Source organism: Exophiala dermatitidis (genome assembly GCF_000230625.1).
Source record: "Exophiala dermatitidis NIH/UT8656 unplaced genomic scaffold supercont1.7, whole genome shotgun sequence".
Taxonomy (NCBI): Eukaryota; Fungi; Ascomycota; class Eurotiomycetes; order Chaetothyriales; family Herpotrichiellaceae; genus Exophiala; species Exophiala dermatitidis.
This window is the reverse complement of record NW_008751652.1, coordinates 2,224,181-2,239,213: the sequence shown is the minus strand read 5'-3', so window position 1 is coordinate 2,239,213 and position 15,033 is coordinate 2,224,181. Positions and strand designations below refer to the sequence as shown.

The 15,033-nt window shown below is 51.4% G+C and overlaps 6 protein-coding genes across 6 annotated transcripts; 2 read left to right on the top strand and 4 right to left on the bottom strand.

Annotated features, from left to right (window-relative positions):
* Nucleotides 1-209: 209 nt before the first annotated feature.
* Nucleotides 210-1,574, top strand: HMPREF1120_08605 (uncharacterized protein; the record flags this gene model as incomplete). Its single annotated transcript, XM_009162867.1, has 1 exon — nt 210-1,574. The coding sequence occupies one exon, from the start codon at nt 210-212 to the stop codon at nt 1,572-1,574; it is 1,365 nt and encodes a 454-aa protein (XP_009161115.1).
* A 496-nt stretch (nt 1,575-2,070) lies between these two features.
* Nucleotides 2,071-4,633, top strand: HMPREF1120_08604 (peptidylprolyl isomerase). Its single transcript, XM_009162866.1, has one exon. The coding sequence runs from the start codon at nt 2,588-2,590 to the stop codon at nt 3,590-3,592; it is 1,005 nt and encodes a 334-aa protein (XP_009161114.1). The 5' UTR covers nt 2,071-2,587; the 3' UTR covers nt 3,593-4,633.
* A 49-nt stretch (nt 4,634-4,682) lies between these two features.
* HMPREF1120_08603 (uncharacterized protein) lies at nt 4,683-7,445 on the bottom strand. The gene has a single exon (XM_009162865.1). The coding sequence runs from the start codon at nt 7,292-7,294 to the stop codon at nt 5,333-5,335; it is 1,962 nt and encodes a 653-aa protein (XP_009161113.1). The 5' UTR covers nt 7,295-7,445; the 3' UTR covers nt 4,683-5,332.
* A 164-nt stretch (nt 7,446-7,609) lies between these two features.
* HMPREF1120_08602 (uncharacterized protein) lies at nt 7,610-9,068 on the bottom strand. Its single transcript, XM_009162864.1, has 2 exons — nt 8,336-9,068; nt 7,610-8,280 (listed from the first exon to the last, which is right to left on the bottom strand). Exons 1-2 carry the CDS (start codon nt 8,735-8,737, stop codon nt 7,822-7,824), a joined length of 861 nt encoding a protein of 286 aa, XP_009161112.1. The 5' UTR covers nt 8,738-9,068; the 3' UTR covers nt 7,610-7,821.
* Nucleotides 9,069-9,263: 195 nt separating this feature from the next.
* On the bottom strand, nt 9,264-11,709 carry HMPREF1120_08601 (uncharacterized protein). The gene is made up of 6 exons (XM_009162863.1): nt 11,375-11,709; nt 11,302-11,317; nt 11,222-11,231; nt 11,051-11,170; nt 9,626-11,003; nt 9,264-9,564 (listed from the first exon to the last, which is right to left on the bottom strand). Exons 1-6 carry the CDS (start codon nt 11,399-11,401, stop codon nt 9,301-9,303), a joined length of 1,815 nt encoding a protein of 604 aa, XP_009161111.1. The 5' UTR covers nt 11,402-11,709; the 3' UTR covers nt 9,264-9,300.
* Nucleotides 11,710-11,742: 33 nt separating this feature from the next.
* On the bottom strand, nt 11,743-14,862 carry HMPREF1120_08600 (uncharacterized protein). Its single transcript, XM_009162862.1, has 3 exons — nt 14,039-14,862; nt 13,619-13,987; nt 11,743-13,565 (listed from the first exon to the last, which is right to left on the bottom strand). The coding sequence occupies exons 1-3, from the start codon at nt 14,208-14,210 to the stop codon at nt 12,163-12,165; spliced, it is 1,944 nt and encodes a 647-aa protein (XP_009161110.1). The 5' UTR covers nt 14,211-14,862; the 3' UTR covers nt 11,743-12,162.
* Nucleotides 14,863-15,033: the final 171 nt, after the last annotated feature.

Here is a 15,033-nt window from a genome sequence, read left to right as displayed (position 1 = left end):
CTTGTACAAAGCCTCATGGTCATGATCGCAAAGGGCTTGATTGACCACCTGACAATGGATGTTCAACTCTTCAGGGATGATTGATTTGAGGTTTCAGCACTGCTTTGCACAATTTATCACCACGTGCCTCCTTCACATCTATTCATCTAGGACCAGTGAATCCATCTTTCCATCAAGAATACTCCTATCAGAACAGCTAAGTGATCAGCATGGCTTCTCTGCGGCGCACCAAAAACTTTGCCAGTGATGGCCAGACTCCCATCTTCCTGTACACCATTCTCAAGCAACTGGACCTGAGATCGATCGACTGGAATCTTGTTGCCAGTAGTCTGGACATTTCCAACGGCCATGCCGCGCGGATGCGATACAGTCGGATGAAATCGCAGTTTGAGGGGGTCTCGAGTCAGCAAAAGCCAGCAAAAGCCCGGAAGGAAAAGGACAGCGAAGGCAAAGCTTCCAAGGACAAGGGAAAGGGAAAGCGGCAGCTTCTGGAGGAGGAGAATGAACGGCTTGCCAAACAGGCCAACTCCACCAACGAGCCCAAGAAAGCGAGGCTTGAACCCTCTCCATACATTGACAACAGCTACACATCGCCTGCCACTGGCACTGGTCAGCAGTTTGTGAGCCCGATGTGGAATCAGCCACTGGTCAAACTTGAGCCCACATCCGAATATGCAAGCCTTGCGACCAACCCCAGTCCTCCTCCACCTATTATCAAGACTGAACCTGACGCCTCCACCGCGGGTTTGACGACTGAGCGATCGACCTCGCCTGCAGTCAAGCAAGAGCCGGAGACAACAGCAACCAGCCATGAGATGTCCGCGGTCGCCCCGGTTATCGTCAAGAAAGAACCAGATACTACCATGTCAAGCGCCCCCTTCTCCGGCTTGAACCCCTATGATGCATCCGCAACAGCCAACAGCTACCGTTTGTCTCCTTATGCAAACCCCTCCATGAACAACCTGAATCCGTCGCTGTACATGAACTCATATGCGCTGCCCTTGGGCTCAAACGCAACCCCCTCTGCATATTCGATGACACAGTCGCTACCGGGCTACGCTTATCATCCTTACCTGTATCACGGCGCCAATGCATGGCCATCGGCTGTTGCTGATCACAATGCCACTAGAGCTATGACTCCCATGGCAGACAACGTGAGCCTGAACCCTCTTGCCACTTCGTACGAAGAGCTGCTGCACATGCCATTGTATTTCCGACAAGCGGGTACGGGTGATGTTCAGACAGCAGAGTCTCAAACACACGGCCGTGCATCCGCTCAGATTTCGAACAATGCATCCGAAGGTATCGAGCAGGGGGCACAGAGTGAAAGCCTGCCCGGTCCAGGACCACATGATACTGCTGTTCTCTCCACAAATGCCAAGACAGACGCAAGATCCGATTCCACAGAATCATCGCCGGACGACAACACTGCCAACCACTGCGACTTGACCTCGGCGGCTGCGCTGGAAACGGACTCTGATGCTGATGGAGAAGTCGATAGCGAGAACGCTGGTAAAACGCAAGGTATTGGCACAGAAGCCCCAGCCAAGAGGGAGCCTATGGAAGTGTGGTGAAGGGTTGAGTTGAGCACGGATACCCAATTGACACGATGGAATGATTATGCACTACTTCTCGCCTGGTAGATAGGTGGATTTGTATGAGTGTGTGTCGAATCAGTTGAGCATACCTGGTGAAGGAGGTCAACAAGAAAAGAACGAGATTCTAGGCCTCACAATGGCAATATGGCTGAAGGATGATATCATGTCATTGCATGGGCCTAAAGAAACGATACATTCAATGAGCTCGTCATGAACAATACCTAGGTATTTAATCCACCGCCTGACATTGCTGGCCTTCCTGTCCCGATCCCTCAGCCCCTGCAGTCTCATGTTGGCGTCTTAGTCAGCAGGAGCGGTGGGCCAGAATGAGGCTACTGATTCACCGTACAAGTTAGTCTTGTAGTAGCGGTAGTGCTGTTTTACTTTGCCGGAGCATCACGTAAGCGGGAGTGCGGAAGTCATGCCCATCCCCCACCACTGGCACTGGCCGCCTGCACCGCAACTTGAAGTCCGGTGCCGTCTCCCCTCCTCTCCTCCACCCTCCATCCCTCCCTCTCCTCATCCCGCCTCGTTCCTCCGCGGCGTGACACTTGGACATCACCACATCCCGTACCACATCATGATTCACATGCGTACCGAGTCCCAAACCTTCGTCGTCGTGATTTGTATTTCATCTCGTGGCTGGACCACCGCGCCTTGATTCCCACCGCATCCTACAGTATCTTTCCTGCATCTGAACCCTGTTGTCTATCTTCCGCCAACGCCAATCCTCCAACCATTCCGCTGTATCCGTTGTATGCCCAATCTTGCATCAGTCCTCCGTGTCTCGACATACGGTACATCCGCAACTCCGAGCGGTGTGGCTGGTCGCACGACAATGAAGGGCCGCTACAACTGAACCTCGAACGCAGGATCATTCATCTACCACCACTTCCTCTTCCCTTCCTACAAATCTCGTATCCAGAAAGGATACAGATACACCCATATCCGTCACGCAAGTCTCGAGCGTCAAGACACACAGCACAATCATGTCTTTCCTTCGCCGAGACTCCAACTCCTATACCCTATCCTCCGTCTTCCCAACCTACTTGATTCCCTCTGTCCCCTTCCGGCGCAAGTCGCGTCAATCAAGCACCGACAGCACCAGCTCTGCCGAGTCCACGGCATCTGCGATATCCGCTGCTTCATCTTCCACCTCTACCTCCACCTCCAACCCTTTCATGAGATGTCCGAGCCCGAGCCCGATCCCTGATTCACCAAACCCATCGGCAGTTCTCCCGCCCGACGACAAGTTGTTGCGCGGCCACGGCTCTCACATCCAATGCGCAAGATGCTCGACTGACCTGTGTCTCACATCTCAAATCATCAGCAAAGGCTTCACTGGCCGGCATGGCAGGGCATACCTCGTCCAAGGCACGACCGATCATCTACGGCCCGACAAGAATGTCCTGCCCAACACGTACTTGAACCGATCCATACCCCGCAATTTAGTGACGGGATTGCACATCGTGAGTGATGTGAGCTGCGCCATCTGTGGAAGCAATCTGGGTTGGAAATACATGCAGGCATGTGAAGAGAGCCAGAAGTACAAAGTGGGCAAATTCATCCTCGAAACAAAAAAAATCCGCCTCAATGTCTCGTGGGAACATGACAGCGATGATGATGACGGCAACAAAAAGAGCAATGAGAATGATAGTCAAGCTGCGATCGACCGCCGGGCAAAGCAGATCTACAATGAGGTTCTACCGCTTCATCCGAGGGCATTGCAACGTCCAAGTGCAGACCATGTCCTGTCCCGCTTGTCCAATCTGGTCAAGGGAAAGAATGATCATCTCGAATTCGACTCGCAGGACGAAGATGAATGTGAGGATTTGTTTGCTGGTGTGTGGACGCCCGATCTTGCTGCTGCAAGAAGACAGAAGAAGGAGAGGCTGGCTACTGCTACACGGAAGCCTGCTGTAGCATCTGCTTCTGCTTCGACAAACTTGAATCTCGGGGCAACCAGCACTGGCAGTCTGGATACCTTGTCATGAGGAAGCTGAGCTAACTGACTTCACACCTTGGGTTGCCTTGCAGCTCGTTCGTGCGTACAACACCCCGTCTATCCCACTTGGATAGCATGCGATCCGTCATTACAGCCTCTGGTTCATTGCATCACTGACATGAGATCCTCGACCAGGCCTCGCTGGAGGCCATTTTTGAAATACTTTACTTCCCTTTTAATACCTACCTGGTCTTATTCGACCCACCCATTGTGCTGTCCTGTTCCGGCATAATTAACATCGTGGGCCTTTAACGGTTCATGGCTCGGCTGATGTTGACAAATCTGATTCAGCATCGCATGAAACCTGATACCCACACATATATATCCATCTGGACCGAGACCGCATCATCTCTCTGGACTTTTTATGATTTTCACACGATCGAGTCCCTTTCCCCTTTGTGGTCATTCGTTGAGGAGTTCGCCCGGTATGAACACAGGGACACTCATTCGACACAACACAGCGTTACAGTACCTTGAACTCTTCCTGCATCAAGATTGGATTACTATTCGATTTAGTTTGGTTCGGTTTGGACGAATTATCGGATACCCCCTTAACATCACGTCACTCGTCTCATCACAATAATGGCATAATGGAGTACTTAGGTAGTACAGGTTGGTTTTGACACCTAGGTTCGGGAGTTCTTGTTATCGAAGGTTGTGTTCAACCTGACTCGGTCTAGGGCAGGACACCACTCGGTAGCAGCATAACGGGAGTTGGTGTGCCCTGTCTGCCATGCATGTTTTGCTTTTTTATTATTAGCTCTAATTAAAGAATGGTTTATGGCATTTGATTACACCTGGTTCAGCAACGTGGCATGACATTCCTTTGCCCGTTCAAGGTCGAAGAAGCAAGGCGGTGATGTTCTTGGGATCTAGTTACCTTACTTATTTTTAGTCTGATGATGATGATGATGGAGAGGAGCATGACGAGAACTTGACCTGTGGCCTCGACCATACCTTGGGCATTGGATTTCGGGACAGCGTTCGAGAGCTATAGTACCAATAACAATAACAATAACAATAACAATAACAATAACAATAGTAATAAGAATAGTAATAGGAATAATACTTCAACTTCAGTTCACCATTAACCCCCCTCGGCCCCATTTAAGACCATACCATCGAGGACCTCTTAAGATGCTTACTTAGATACCTCAGGCAATCTACGGCAGATACTATATATATATATATATACCTGTAAGCCCTCCCCTCCCCTCTCGCTTGAAGTTAAGTCAGAAAGGAAGAAGGGGAGTGGAGGTTACCTAGGTAGTCGTCGCATTAGTAGTAGCATCAACGGACTCAGCTATCAATCTAACTTGTCAATTTCTATGGGTTTCGAATAAAGATAAAAATAACAATAGGATTTTATCATGCTATTCACAAAGTTTGGACATCAATTTTGCAATCGATCAACCTTGGACTGCAGTCTTGTCACCAGCAGATGATGTCCTTCCGATGGTTTCTGGACGTACAAACAAGTTGTTAAAGGCCCTTCCTCAACTTTTCCTTTCCGGCAATACTTCTTGCGCCGACTGTTCTTTTCTCTTCCAGTGCGTTTCCATTCTTTTCCATGTCCGAGCCCGAGCCCGAGCCCTTCACGTCAGAGACAATGGCCTTTGCAAATTTCTTCTTCTCCAGCGCACGACATCGTAAACGTGACTGACATTGTCGCTCGTCGCTTAGATAGGTCGGGGCTGTTCTATGTTTTATGTTTTATGTCATAACCAAATCAAGCACTTGGCGTATTTGCAGCAGAACCAGCAGCAGTAGCCGTAGCCGAAGCAGTAGCAGTCGCCGCTGGAGTTTGCGGATGGGCATGAACATGATGGTGATGATGATGATGGACATGTTTGTGCTGCTCATCACTATTGGCTGCTGCGGCGGTAGTAGTAGAAGCGGAAACAGGAACTTTCGCATTGACCAGACCGGCCTTCTTGCCAAACTTGCAGCAAGCCTCATGTCGTCTAAGGTTATCGAGACGGGGAAAGCGTCTCTTGCAGCCCAAACCGTGGAACTTGCACAACATGTGCTGATGTTTGGGTCGATGGGTGGCCATGTGGCGTTTGAAGTTGGACCCTTCGCCGTTCAGGTACTGGCCGCAGATGTGGCAGTACATTTTGTTGCCGTTGTGGCAGCTAGCGACGTGTTCGTCGCGCACTTGCTTGTACATGAACGACTTGGGACAGCCCGGGTATGTGCATTTGAAGGGACCGCCTTGGTCGTGGTGGTGATGATGGTGTTGGGTGTCCGAATCTCCACCAATACCGTTCGCCGCGGCGGCGGATTTACTGGTGTGGTGATGATGATGGCTGCCACCACCGTTATCGGCATTTGCCAACATGGGTGCAAGATGTTTCTTGGATATGTGTCCTGTCAAGGCGGCTTCCGAGGTGAACTCGGCCGAGTCGCAGCCTTGCCAGCGGCATTTGATCACGCCTTTCATCAGGTGTACTGCTTTCAGGTGTTTTTTGAGATCCGTTGCAGATGCAAACGAGGCGCCGCATACCGTTCCACAAGGCATGAGCCATTGACATGCGCGTGACGTGCTGGGTGCAGAGACGGCCGCTACCAGATCCTTTGTGTCGGCGAGAGGGCCGCCACTGTTGTTATTATTGGTCTTGGCGGGTGCGGCGGACACCGAGTTTGATGCCGGCGGACTGGTGTGGTTCGGCGTCGGAGCTGGACTAAACAATGTGTTGTTTGGCGATGTCGCCGTAGGAAATGTCGGTGACGGGAGCTGTTGGTGAGCTGTGGCCGGATGACAACCATACTCCAGGACGAACGGAGGAAGGGGATATTGTTGGGTTTGTTGAAGACCTGGGATGCCTGTGCACAGTTGAGCCGGTCCAATGTGATTCCAGTAGGGAATGGTGTTGTCGAAGCATTGATGGTGCATTGGCATGTCCAGTGGGTGGACAACTCCTCCATCGGGCGACATGCCAGATAGTTCAGGTGGAGTCTGGAAGACCAGATGATCGTTTTCGTCAGGTTGAGACGACTCGACAGCAGCAGGAGTTTCCTCGACGAGCGCGTTGCTGCTGGCGGTCGGGAAATCATTGTCGCCGAGCAGAGGAACCGAAAATGACAGTCCAAGAGACTTGTCACGCTCGAACTCGTTCCAGTCGATACAATCAAAGCAGGAAAAGTCGCATTCGTCACAGTTGTCTTTGCACGGTTGGCCTAGGCCCATTCCGAAAAGCTGTTCATCCTTGCACTCTTCACAGTCGTCGTCATAGCTTTGAACTCGCTGATGGTGGTTTAACTGCTGATGTTCCTCCACACAGTCGTCACAGTCATCGACGCAATCCTCACAGTCCATGGGACTCGGGGAGTTATGAAATGGCGGAGGGTCATCGCAACAACCAGAAGCACGATTGTACGACTGCTGAAGAAAATCGACTTCATCTCCGGTCACGCCATCCGACTTGATGCAACAATTCAGAGCGTTGGAAGGGCGATAACTAGGTTCTTCTTCTTCCTCCCCACAACAAGGGAACTTGTGATGCTGGGGTTCATTTGGGTACGGGTACTGGGACGAACTGCGAGACGACCCTTGACTTCTTCCGGGAGTCCTGTAGCCATGGAGTCCTCTCGCCAGCCTTGCCCTGCCCCCAAAGACGTCGACCGGGTTGACGAAGTCTTGGTGGTGGAAGTCACTGGCCGTCAGACCCTGCGGAGATGACCTGCCCATGGGTGCTACCGTCTAGTAAGTAACAGCAAAGAATGCGAAGCGAGAGACTGTATCAGATCATTCGGCTGAACGAGCGAAGTCTCCAAGGCTGGAGGAGGCTGTTGTGATGGTGTTTGAGCGGCGATAAGGTGGCCTTGAGGGTGGTGCGAACGTGGGGGGATCACGCCAAAATCCGATCGAAACGAGGTTGAAGAATTGCTAATCGCGCCAAGCCCTCTTTGAACACGCTAGTCTCTTTAATGCACTAGTGCGGGACGTTGAGGGAATTGCCGAGGCCCGAACACGCTAGTCCTGATTAGGCCACATTTCATCGCTGTTTGACAGTATCCGAGCAGCTGGAACGGCGCCCTCAGGCCTCTATCTTTCTTCTTGATAAACATTTACGAATTGGACTTTAATGAAGGTATGAAAATGCTCATGACTCATTTCTCGTACAATGATCAAGGACCCAGGCACCCAGTTGAATGATGGCCGCAGGAATCGTAGTTACTCCTAATCTGCGCAGACAATACAAGGCTTTTGGACGCTCAAGACCCATTCTTTTTGCCTTGCACCTCCTCTCGCTCGTTGAGGTCGATGTGCTTCCGCTTCTTCGCATCCATATCCTTGTCCTCCATACCCTTTTCATACTTGACCAGAACATTCTCGTCATCATCAATCAGATCGCTCAGATTGTCCAAGCCCTTCCACTTGACGATGCCGTCCCCGCGGAACTCGGCAACGCGTTGAGGATAGAACATGTGGCAGGTGGGCCTGAAAGCCTCTCTGCCTTCCTTGGTGTTGATACCCTTGATCAGGGGCGGGAAGAGCAGGATCATGTTTCGACCTTCGTCCATGATCGGGGATCGACAGTAGGCGCAGGATACTTTGCATGGCAGATGATGGGAGGTGTCTTTGTTCGTTGGATCATACCAACCCAGATCGTGATGGCCGTTGGTGAAGTTGATGTCAGACTTGTGAAAGATGGCCGCCCACTGAAATGGAGCCTAGTGGACGAGTGGTGTTAGCAAGACGATTCCACTTATTCAGGGCACTACTTACACCATGTAATCGCTGGCAAGTTGTGCAATGACAGTACTTCGCAGCCAGGGGCTTGTCCCGACTAAGTTGATACTTGACTCTTCCACAGTGGCACTGTCCCTCCCATTTGACGTCGAACTTGTCATTGTCCTCGTGGATACGGTATGGCTCGCGGAATTTCCACTCGTCTTTCTCCCGGTCTGTGCTGTTACCAGCTTGGTACTGGTGAGCCTCCCGTTGTTCCGGCATGACTGAGAAGTTTCTTGGTTGAGAGACAACTGAATGCGCGGTGGGAGATGGTCGCAGTGAGGATTTACAGGTGTGCTTGGTAGAACAGGCGCGGGTACCGGTGATTAGGCTACTTGTCGGCCGTAGTATTTGTCCGGATTGTAGGAGGCGACTGCGAGTTGAGGAGGAGATCATATGGGGTGACTTTGGAGAAGGCTGAAGTAGGGAGAAATGCAGACCTCAAATTGAGAGTATCTGCCAGTCGTCTCAAGAGCTACTTTTGCTCATGGCGTCCGTCAAGGTATTTTGTTGCAGGAAAGGAAGCCGACGTCACTGTTACGGTGTCCTAGGCGTCAGAGGCGTAACTTTGAAGGTCAACAATAGGCACGCGAGAAGTTGCCCTGAGATAAGACAACGATGGTGATGCTTTGACTTGCTGGGGACCTTATTAATGACACCATCAGCCTGGACGGACAAAGGGTCTCCATCGTCATGGGCTTTTTCATCGCACTTTGTGAAATGCGCATCGAGGCGTCGGATCGAATTCACGGCTGCGGACATGACATCATTTATGGATGTTTGTTCCTGGCCAATGATTTGCGGGGCTCCAGCGGAGTGAATTGTCCGATACACGGCAAGGCTGAGGCTGAGATGCGCATGCCGAACTTGACCCCAGGAAGCACTTTATCGCGACAGGCGGATAGAAGATATCATGTAAAAATGGTGCACATGCTTTATTACGATTTAGTTATTCCTTATCAACCCGATGGGCCAAGCGAGCCTGTAGGGATGGTACTATTCAAAGTCCGCAAATGGGCCCGGGAGCCTCGAAACAAGCTCTGCCAGATGAAAGCTTCACTCAGGAGGAGTTCAATATCCTTCTCCGTCCAGTCTCTTGTAGGCAGCGCTTGCAGAAACATCAAGATCTCTTGGAAATTCATCTTCATCAACTGCTCCGACCATTTGACCAGAAATGCCGCACACACGTACAGGTGGAACTGGGAGAATCCATTCTCCTCTGCCTGTAGGTAGGACCAGGGTCAGCAGAGGCAAGCAAAACGCCCCAAAAAGCCTACTACTCACCATATAAGTGTCCCAAATTCGTATCACGTTTTTAATGCTCAATTCCCGCATCAACAGACAATTCATCCACCGAAAGCTAAACTGCATATATTCCACGTGCTCGTTTTCAAAATGTTTCGCAAGCCCGGCATCGATTCGAGTGGTGAGGTCTCGCAGCGCGGCAACTTGTCGATGGATACCCGGCTGAGCCACGATATAGTTGTCTTGAATGCCGTCCAGGAGTTTAGTTAGACACCAGAATGTGTCCGCTTCGACCGCATCGAGCACCGCTCTGGGGAGCTGTCCAGGATCCATGCCACTTTCGATGTTCAGATCTGTGATATATGTTCCCAGAAAGACTTGCCAGAAGGGCGTGGCAAGATCATTGATTCCCTGGACGTAGCCGCTCGCTGGGTGTCGGATCGCCCAGACATACAGGATACGTTCCAGAGACCGCTGTGTAGCTTCGTACGCGTATAAAGGAATATGAGGGTTTGTTCGAGGCACATCGATGCTGATTTGATGCCACACTGCCTCGTCCAAGCCCCGGCCCCGCCCTGAACTGACGGGCGGCTGCGATGCCAGCCCGGCTACACCCGCGCTGGTTCCGTTGCGGTTGGCCATCGTCCCAGAACTGAATGCTTGACGGACAGCATCCAGATACTCCTTGCGCTTCCGTTCAAGCGTCGCAACTCGGCGCTCGCTGTTGGTGGGAAGGTGCCCTAGCAGGAGTTGCCAGGTGATGGCTCGTACCTCCTCCGGCACCCCAGACCATGCTGCGGCGCGTAGGTCAGGCAGTGACACAGAGGTTGCTTGCAAGATCCGCTTGAATTTATTGATTCGAGATATTCGTGTATTGTGGGCTTCGACTTCCTTTGGCGACGCATTTGGTGGCAGGATGGGATGGTCGATGAGGTGGAGCGAATTAGCTGGATCTTTCAGGATCTCCTTGTATTGAGGTCTTAAGATCTTCCCGTCCCCCTTCTTTGCGCTCGGATATGACAGCGGGTTCCGTTCTTCGGCGATATCAAAACTGCTAGACCTGTCCCGACTAAGGGAGGCGGGCGGCGCAAGGCTGGGAGCGGATGATGTCTGAGAGAGCCTGGGATATGTGACTGGGTGAGATTTGAGTGTTCTGTTTTTTATGCTCCGTTTCCGTCGCATACTTGCAATACTGGGGAGGCCGAATTCGTCTTCATCCTCCTCGTACATCAAATCATCATCGCCTTCGTCAACGTCCTCTTCGCCCCGAAGTACATCCCAACTCTCCCCAAGGGCAGAGGACGTATAACCGGAATATAGCCTCTTTTCTGGAGAAGGAAGTCTGGCAGGAGGGGTCTGTGATGCCCGGGTGGACGAGGTTGGAGGAGTCCTGGGTCTCGAGCCGGGTCCAAGGGATCTGTACAGACCGTCAGTTGGGAACATTGCGGGCGGTTGACGGCATACAGTGAGTCGAATTTCAGCATGTCAGCATGCGAATAGGAAGCCCCGACCACTTTGTTCGACTTCCCGGACACGTGCTGAGAGCTTGAAGACCGGGATCGCCAGAAGGGCGATGAAGGTCGCCTGCATATGATCAGCATAATTCTTCCGATGGTTCACATATGTGCCGCGTACTCTGAGCTATCTTAGTACCACCAAAATGTTAGCGCGTGGTTCATGCACAATCGCATCGAAAGGGCGAAAGAGGTACGAACCGACCTGGGCCATCTCCTGTACAATGGTCAGTCAGTCAGTCGTCGTCTCCAACTCCGGGGACTCGAGCCTTACCTGCTGCTGAGACCGTTTACCGCCCATGATGGCGGAATTTCTCCCGAGGAGATCAACAGAAGGGTCTAAAGGAGATCAACAGAAGGGTCTAATACTGTGGTTTTCTCCTAGTTGCCTTTGCATGGAACGGCGAGAACATGCTTGGAGCGCGCCTCGCAACACGTTATATCGAAGGACCAAACACGTGTTTGCTTTGATACGGAGTGCGGAGGAGGAACTTGAACGGCGGAAACATGCCACGGGAACAGACTCGGGAGTCCCCAGCGCGGGCCACTTATCGTCATGTGACGTGCGGGCGGAACCCACACTCCTCCACGGACCACATTATGGCTAAAGATACTAACGGTCACTACTTTCGGATTCAATGTTGGGGTAGTACAGATTTCATGGTTCAATGGGATATATTTGTTTGGTAGAGCTATCCGTGGCCCGGACGGCAACCTGGCGGCTCAATATCCGAGGATAATCGCTTCCACTCCCTAAGAGAAACACATCCTTCCTGGCGCCCCCATGAACGGCTCCGGCATGCCAGCCAGAGAAGACTCCCAACACCACAATACGTCATTTCGTATCCTTCTGCAATGCATTTCCATCTCGCCTAGACCCTCGTCGGTATCATTGTTCATTCCAGAACCCCTAACTCCAAAGAACTCCCCCCGCTCCACCTTCAGCAAATCTCGTAAACACCGTGAGAGTGCGATATAGCCGGGCTGTATCGTGGGCCAAAGAATCCCTGCCTAGGCAGCAAGACTTTTTTTCCCGGACGACCGCAAAGATGCTCTCACTAGCTATTGTAACTCTCTGTAGTCAGCCTGCCTGGCTCGTCGGTTTCGGTTGATGTGACGATGCGGGTTGACTGGCTGTCTGAGATAGGCGGTGTCTTCTTCGTTTCCGACATGACGTTGTTGGTTTGAGAACTTCCCGCCGGCGGGGCCGGTAGGAGGATAGAAGTTCTGTGGTCCTTGGGGTTGACTGAGTGCTTTGGGCCCTGTAGGGACACCTGCCATGCCAGCCGGCTGCTGTAGCGGCTTGTTTTGCTGGAAAGGTACATTCCGATTCGGTCGATTGTTGTAATTGTTCTTGAACCCATTAGCTCCCATGTTGCTACGAGCTTGGTTCGGGTTCATATTGAGATTTGGCATTTGATTCGCATTTGCAAATCCCATATTTCCGTTCGCTTGGGGGAACATGTTCATAGTATTCATATTCATGCCGGGCATCATGGGAAAGTTCGGACCCATAAAGTTCATCGGATTCATCCCATTCATTCCCATACCCATGGCCATTGGATTCGCTAACGGGTTCATCATGAAGGGGTTGAAATTGGGCATCATAGGGAAGTTCATGCCATTGCCTTGCATCATCTGAGACATATCGGGTGGCATCATACTGGCGGGAAGCACGTTGTTACTCTCCGGTGACTTTGTATCCTCCTTCACTGTGTCCTGCTTTTCCTTTTCTTCACCTTCAGGTTTTGGCGTCGACGACGAGTCAGCCTCGCCCGACTTTTGCCGCTTCATGGCAGGGGCCGCTAGGTTATCCGAATCAGAAGCATCCACTTCACTCGCGCTGCGCTTCTTATTCTGGCCATCAGACGTCTTTGGCGAGCCTGGTTGGGGCCCGGAAGCTGAGCCATTGGCCTTGGGAGACTCGGCTGCAACGGTAGGACTTCGGGATCGTTGTTTCTCCTTTGCCTTTTCTGCCTCGTACTCCTTAATTTTCTTCTTCATGTCATCATCAGGCTCCAAAGCCTCGAGGCTGACGTTCTCTGTCTCACAACCTGGGCATGTGAGATCGTTTTCGAGTAACGCATTTTCAATACAATCGTGGCAGTACGTCTTCCCGCAACAAGGTGTCTTCATTGGATCTACAAACAAGCGCTTGTCAATCGGGCACTCCAAGCCTCGATCTTGTAGCTCCTTGTTACCAATCTGTAGGTTCTTGCTTGCCGCCTCGGCTGCCTTGACTTGTTCCAGATGCTTTTTCCAAGCCTTCTCATCTGCTTGTGCAAAGACATACTCTCCTTCTGCGTTCACCATGAGATGTTGCCTCTGCGCATCGTCAAGCTTATCGATGTCCGCTTGATCGATCTTTTTCAGCATGGACCGAGGAATACCAGTCGTTCGCTTGATGCGGTTTTTGTTGTCGTAGTTGGCGTCATCGTTGGTAGGACATGCTTGAATCCAGTGACCTGAAAATGTTAGTTTGTTGCCATTTGTATCTTTGGTAGGGTCCAATTCTCACCTTTCTTGCCACAGCGATAACAGATATAGCCGTGGGGTGGTTCGCCTTCTGGCACGTTTGCCTTCTTGAACGGCTTACCACCTTGCATAGGAACACGAGCTTCGTGGGACATCTCTTCTTGTTTCTGTTGCCACTGCGCGTCGGTAAACTGGAGCATGGCCTTCAGCTTTTCCTGCTCTGTTGTGGCTTTGTCCATATCCACCACCTTGACAGCCCTACTTGCTGCGGTAGCCGTCGTAGGTTTGGCACTGACAGGTGGCTTGCCCGACACATAGCGAGCTGCTCTACCCTTGCCAGGTGCTGAAGCCGGTAACCGACGTGCAAGGACCGTGGAATCTTTGGGAATAATCTCGGTGTCATCGGTGTATTCTATCTGTGTGTTAGAGGCATTCGTTGTATTGGCACAGCGGCTATCCTTACCTTCATTGCTGTTTTCCTTGTAGATCTTGAGGTCAAAATCTGTACCGTCCCCTAGGCGAGAAATGTTGATGATTTCACGTTTGAGATTCCAGACATCCGTATGAGGGCCATCGATGGTTACACGCTGAGGCTCTTTCTGCGATTTGAATTTGAAATACACGTAGGATGCCATGGCGGCGAAGCCGAAGGCGACAGGCGCTTAGAGGCGACAACAGCCGATCTTTGTACTCTGAGAGGATGGAGCTTGGTGTAAGAGTGATGTCGAAGGTGCAATGATGCCTGGGTAATGGCTTTCTTGCAAGGGACAGTCAAGGTATAGCCAGCGGGAGAAGGGCAATGTTTATTGAAAAGTAGACAAGTAATGATTCAGCTTCAGAGTCCTGACTGCAAAACAGGCAACTCGATCTTATCCACCAGCCGTGCTTGCACCGAGACCAGTATGATTCTGCCACACCCAAACGATCGATGTATAACAGCCACCGCTTTCACAATATTGAATAGACTCTTGACTAGGTGACCTTTCCCTGCCTGACAACCGGCAACTCCTGTGCAAACAATAGTGTCACTAACAGAGGTTGACGAACCCAAACTGAGCTTGAAGTGAAGTCGAAATCTCTTTAATACAACGTCACGTGAACCTGCTGTTTGCGGGTATGAAAGCGTCGTTGACACAAAGAGAGGCTGGAGCTCTTAAAACAACCACGGTGAAGTCAGAATGAACAGATATGCAAGAACAAGAATGGTCGATGGAAGAGGTGATGGGAAATGGTGCGGAGGCTGGGCAGTAGTGATGGAAGAAGATGTCGAAAGAAGAGAAAGAGGCGCAGGCTGGCGACGGCATTTCAAACTGTCACGCGGCGAGCCAAGTCGAAGATTAATCAGCTAACACTGAGGGCAGCTTTGCCGAGCTAGTCACGTGACATAAAATGATTGCCTAAAAGTACGCCCGGGCTTGTCCCTTCTGCCTCTACGATGAAGACTCGCACCACCACTGG

Bases quoted from the DNA above. Each gene is read 5' to 3' on its own strand.
- HMPREF1120_08600 (XM_009162862.1), bottom strand. From the start codon at position 14,210: ATGGCATCCTACGTGTATTTCAAATTCAAATCGCAGAAAGAGCCTCAG. The intron at 13,988-14,038 runs GTAAGGATAGCC...ACACACAGATAG, and splicing joins CAAGGAAAACAGCAATGAAG to AATACACCGATGACACCGAG. The intron at 13,566-13,618 runs GTGAGAATTGGA...TAACATTTTCAG, and splicing joins TTATCGCTGTGGCAAGAAAG to GTCACTGGATTCAAGCATGT.
- HMPREF1120_08601 (XM_009162863.1), bottom strand. From the start codon at position 11,401: ATGGGCGGTAAACGGTCTCAGCAGCAG. The intron at 11,004-11,050 runs GTATGCCGTCAA...CGGTCTGTACAG, and splicing joins ATGCTGAAATTCGACTCACT to ATCCCTTGGACCCGGCTCGA. The intron at 9,565-9,625 runs GTGAGTAGTAGG...TCCTACCTACAG, and splicing joins GAATTTGGGACACTTATATG to GCAGAGGAGAATGGATTCTC.
- HMPREF1120_08603 (XM_009162865.1), bottom strand. From the start codon at position 7,294: ATGGGCAGGTCATCTCCGCAGGGTCTGACGGCCAGTGACTTCCACCAC.
- HMPREF1120_08604 (XM_009162866.1), top strand. From the start codon at position 2,588: ATGTCTTTCCTTCGCCGAGACTCCAACTCCTATACCCTATCCTCCGTC.
- HMPREF1120_08602 (XM_009162864.1), bottom strand. From the start codon at position 8,737: ATGATCTCCTCCTCAACTCGCAGTCGCCTCCTACAATCCGGACAAATA. The intron at 8,281-8,335 runs GTAAGTAGTGCC...CTCGTCCACTAG, and splicing joins CTTGCCAGCGATTACATGGT to GCTCCATTTCAGTGGGCGGC.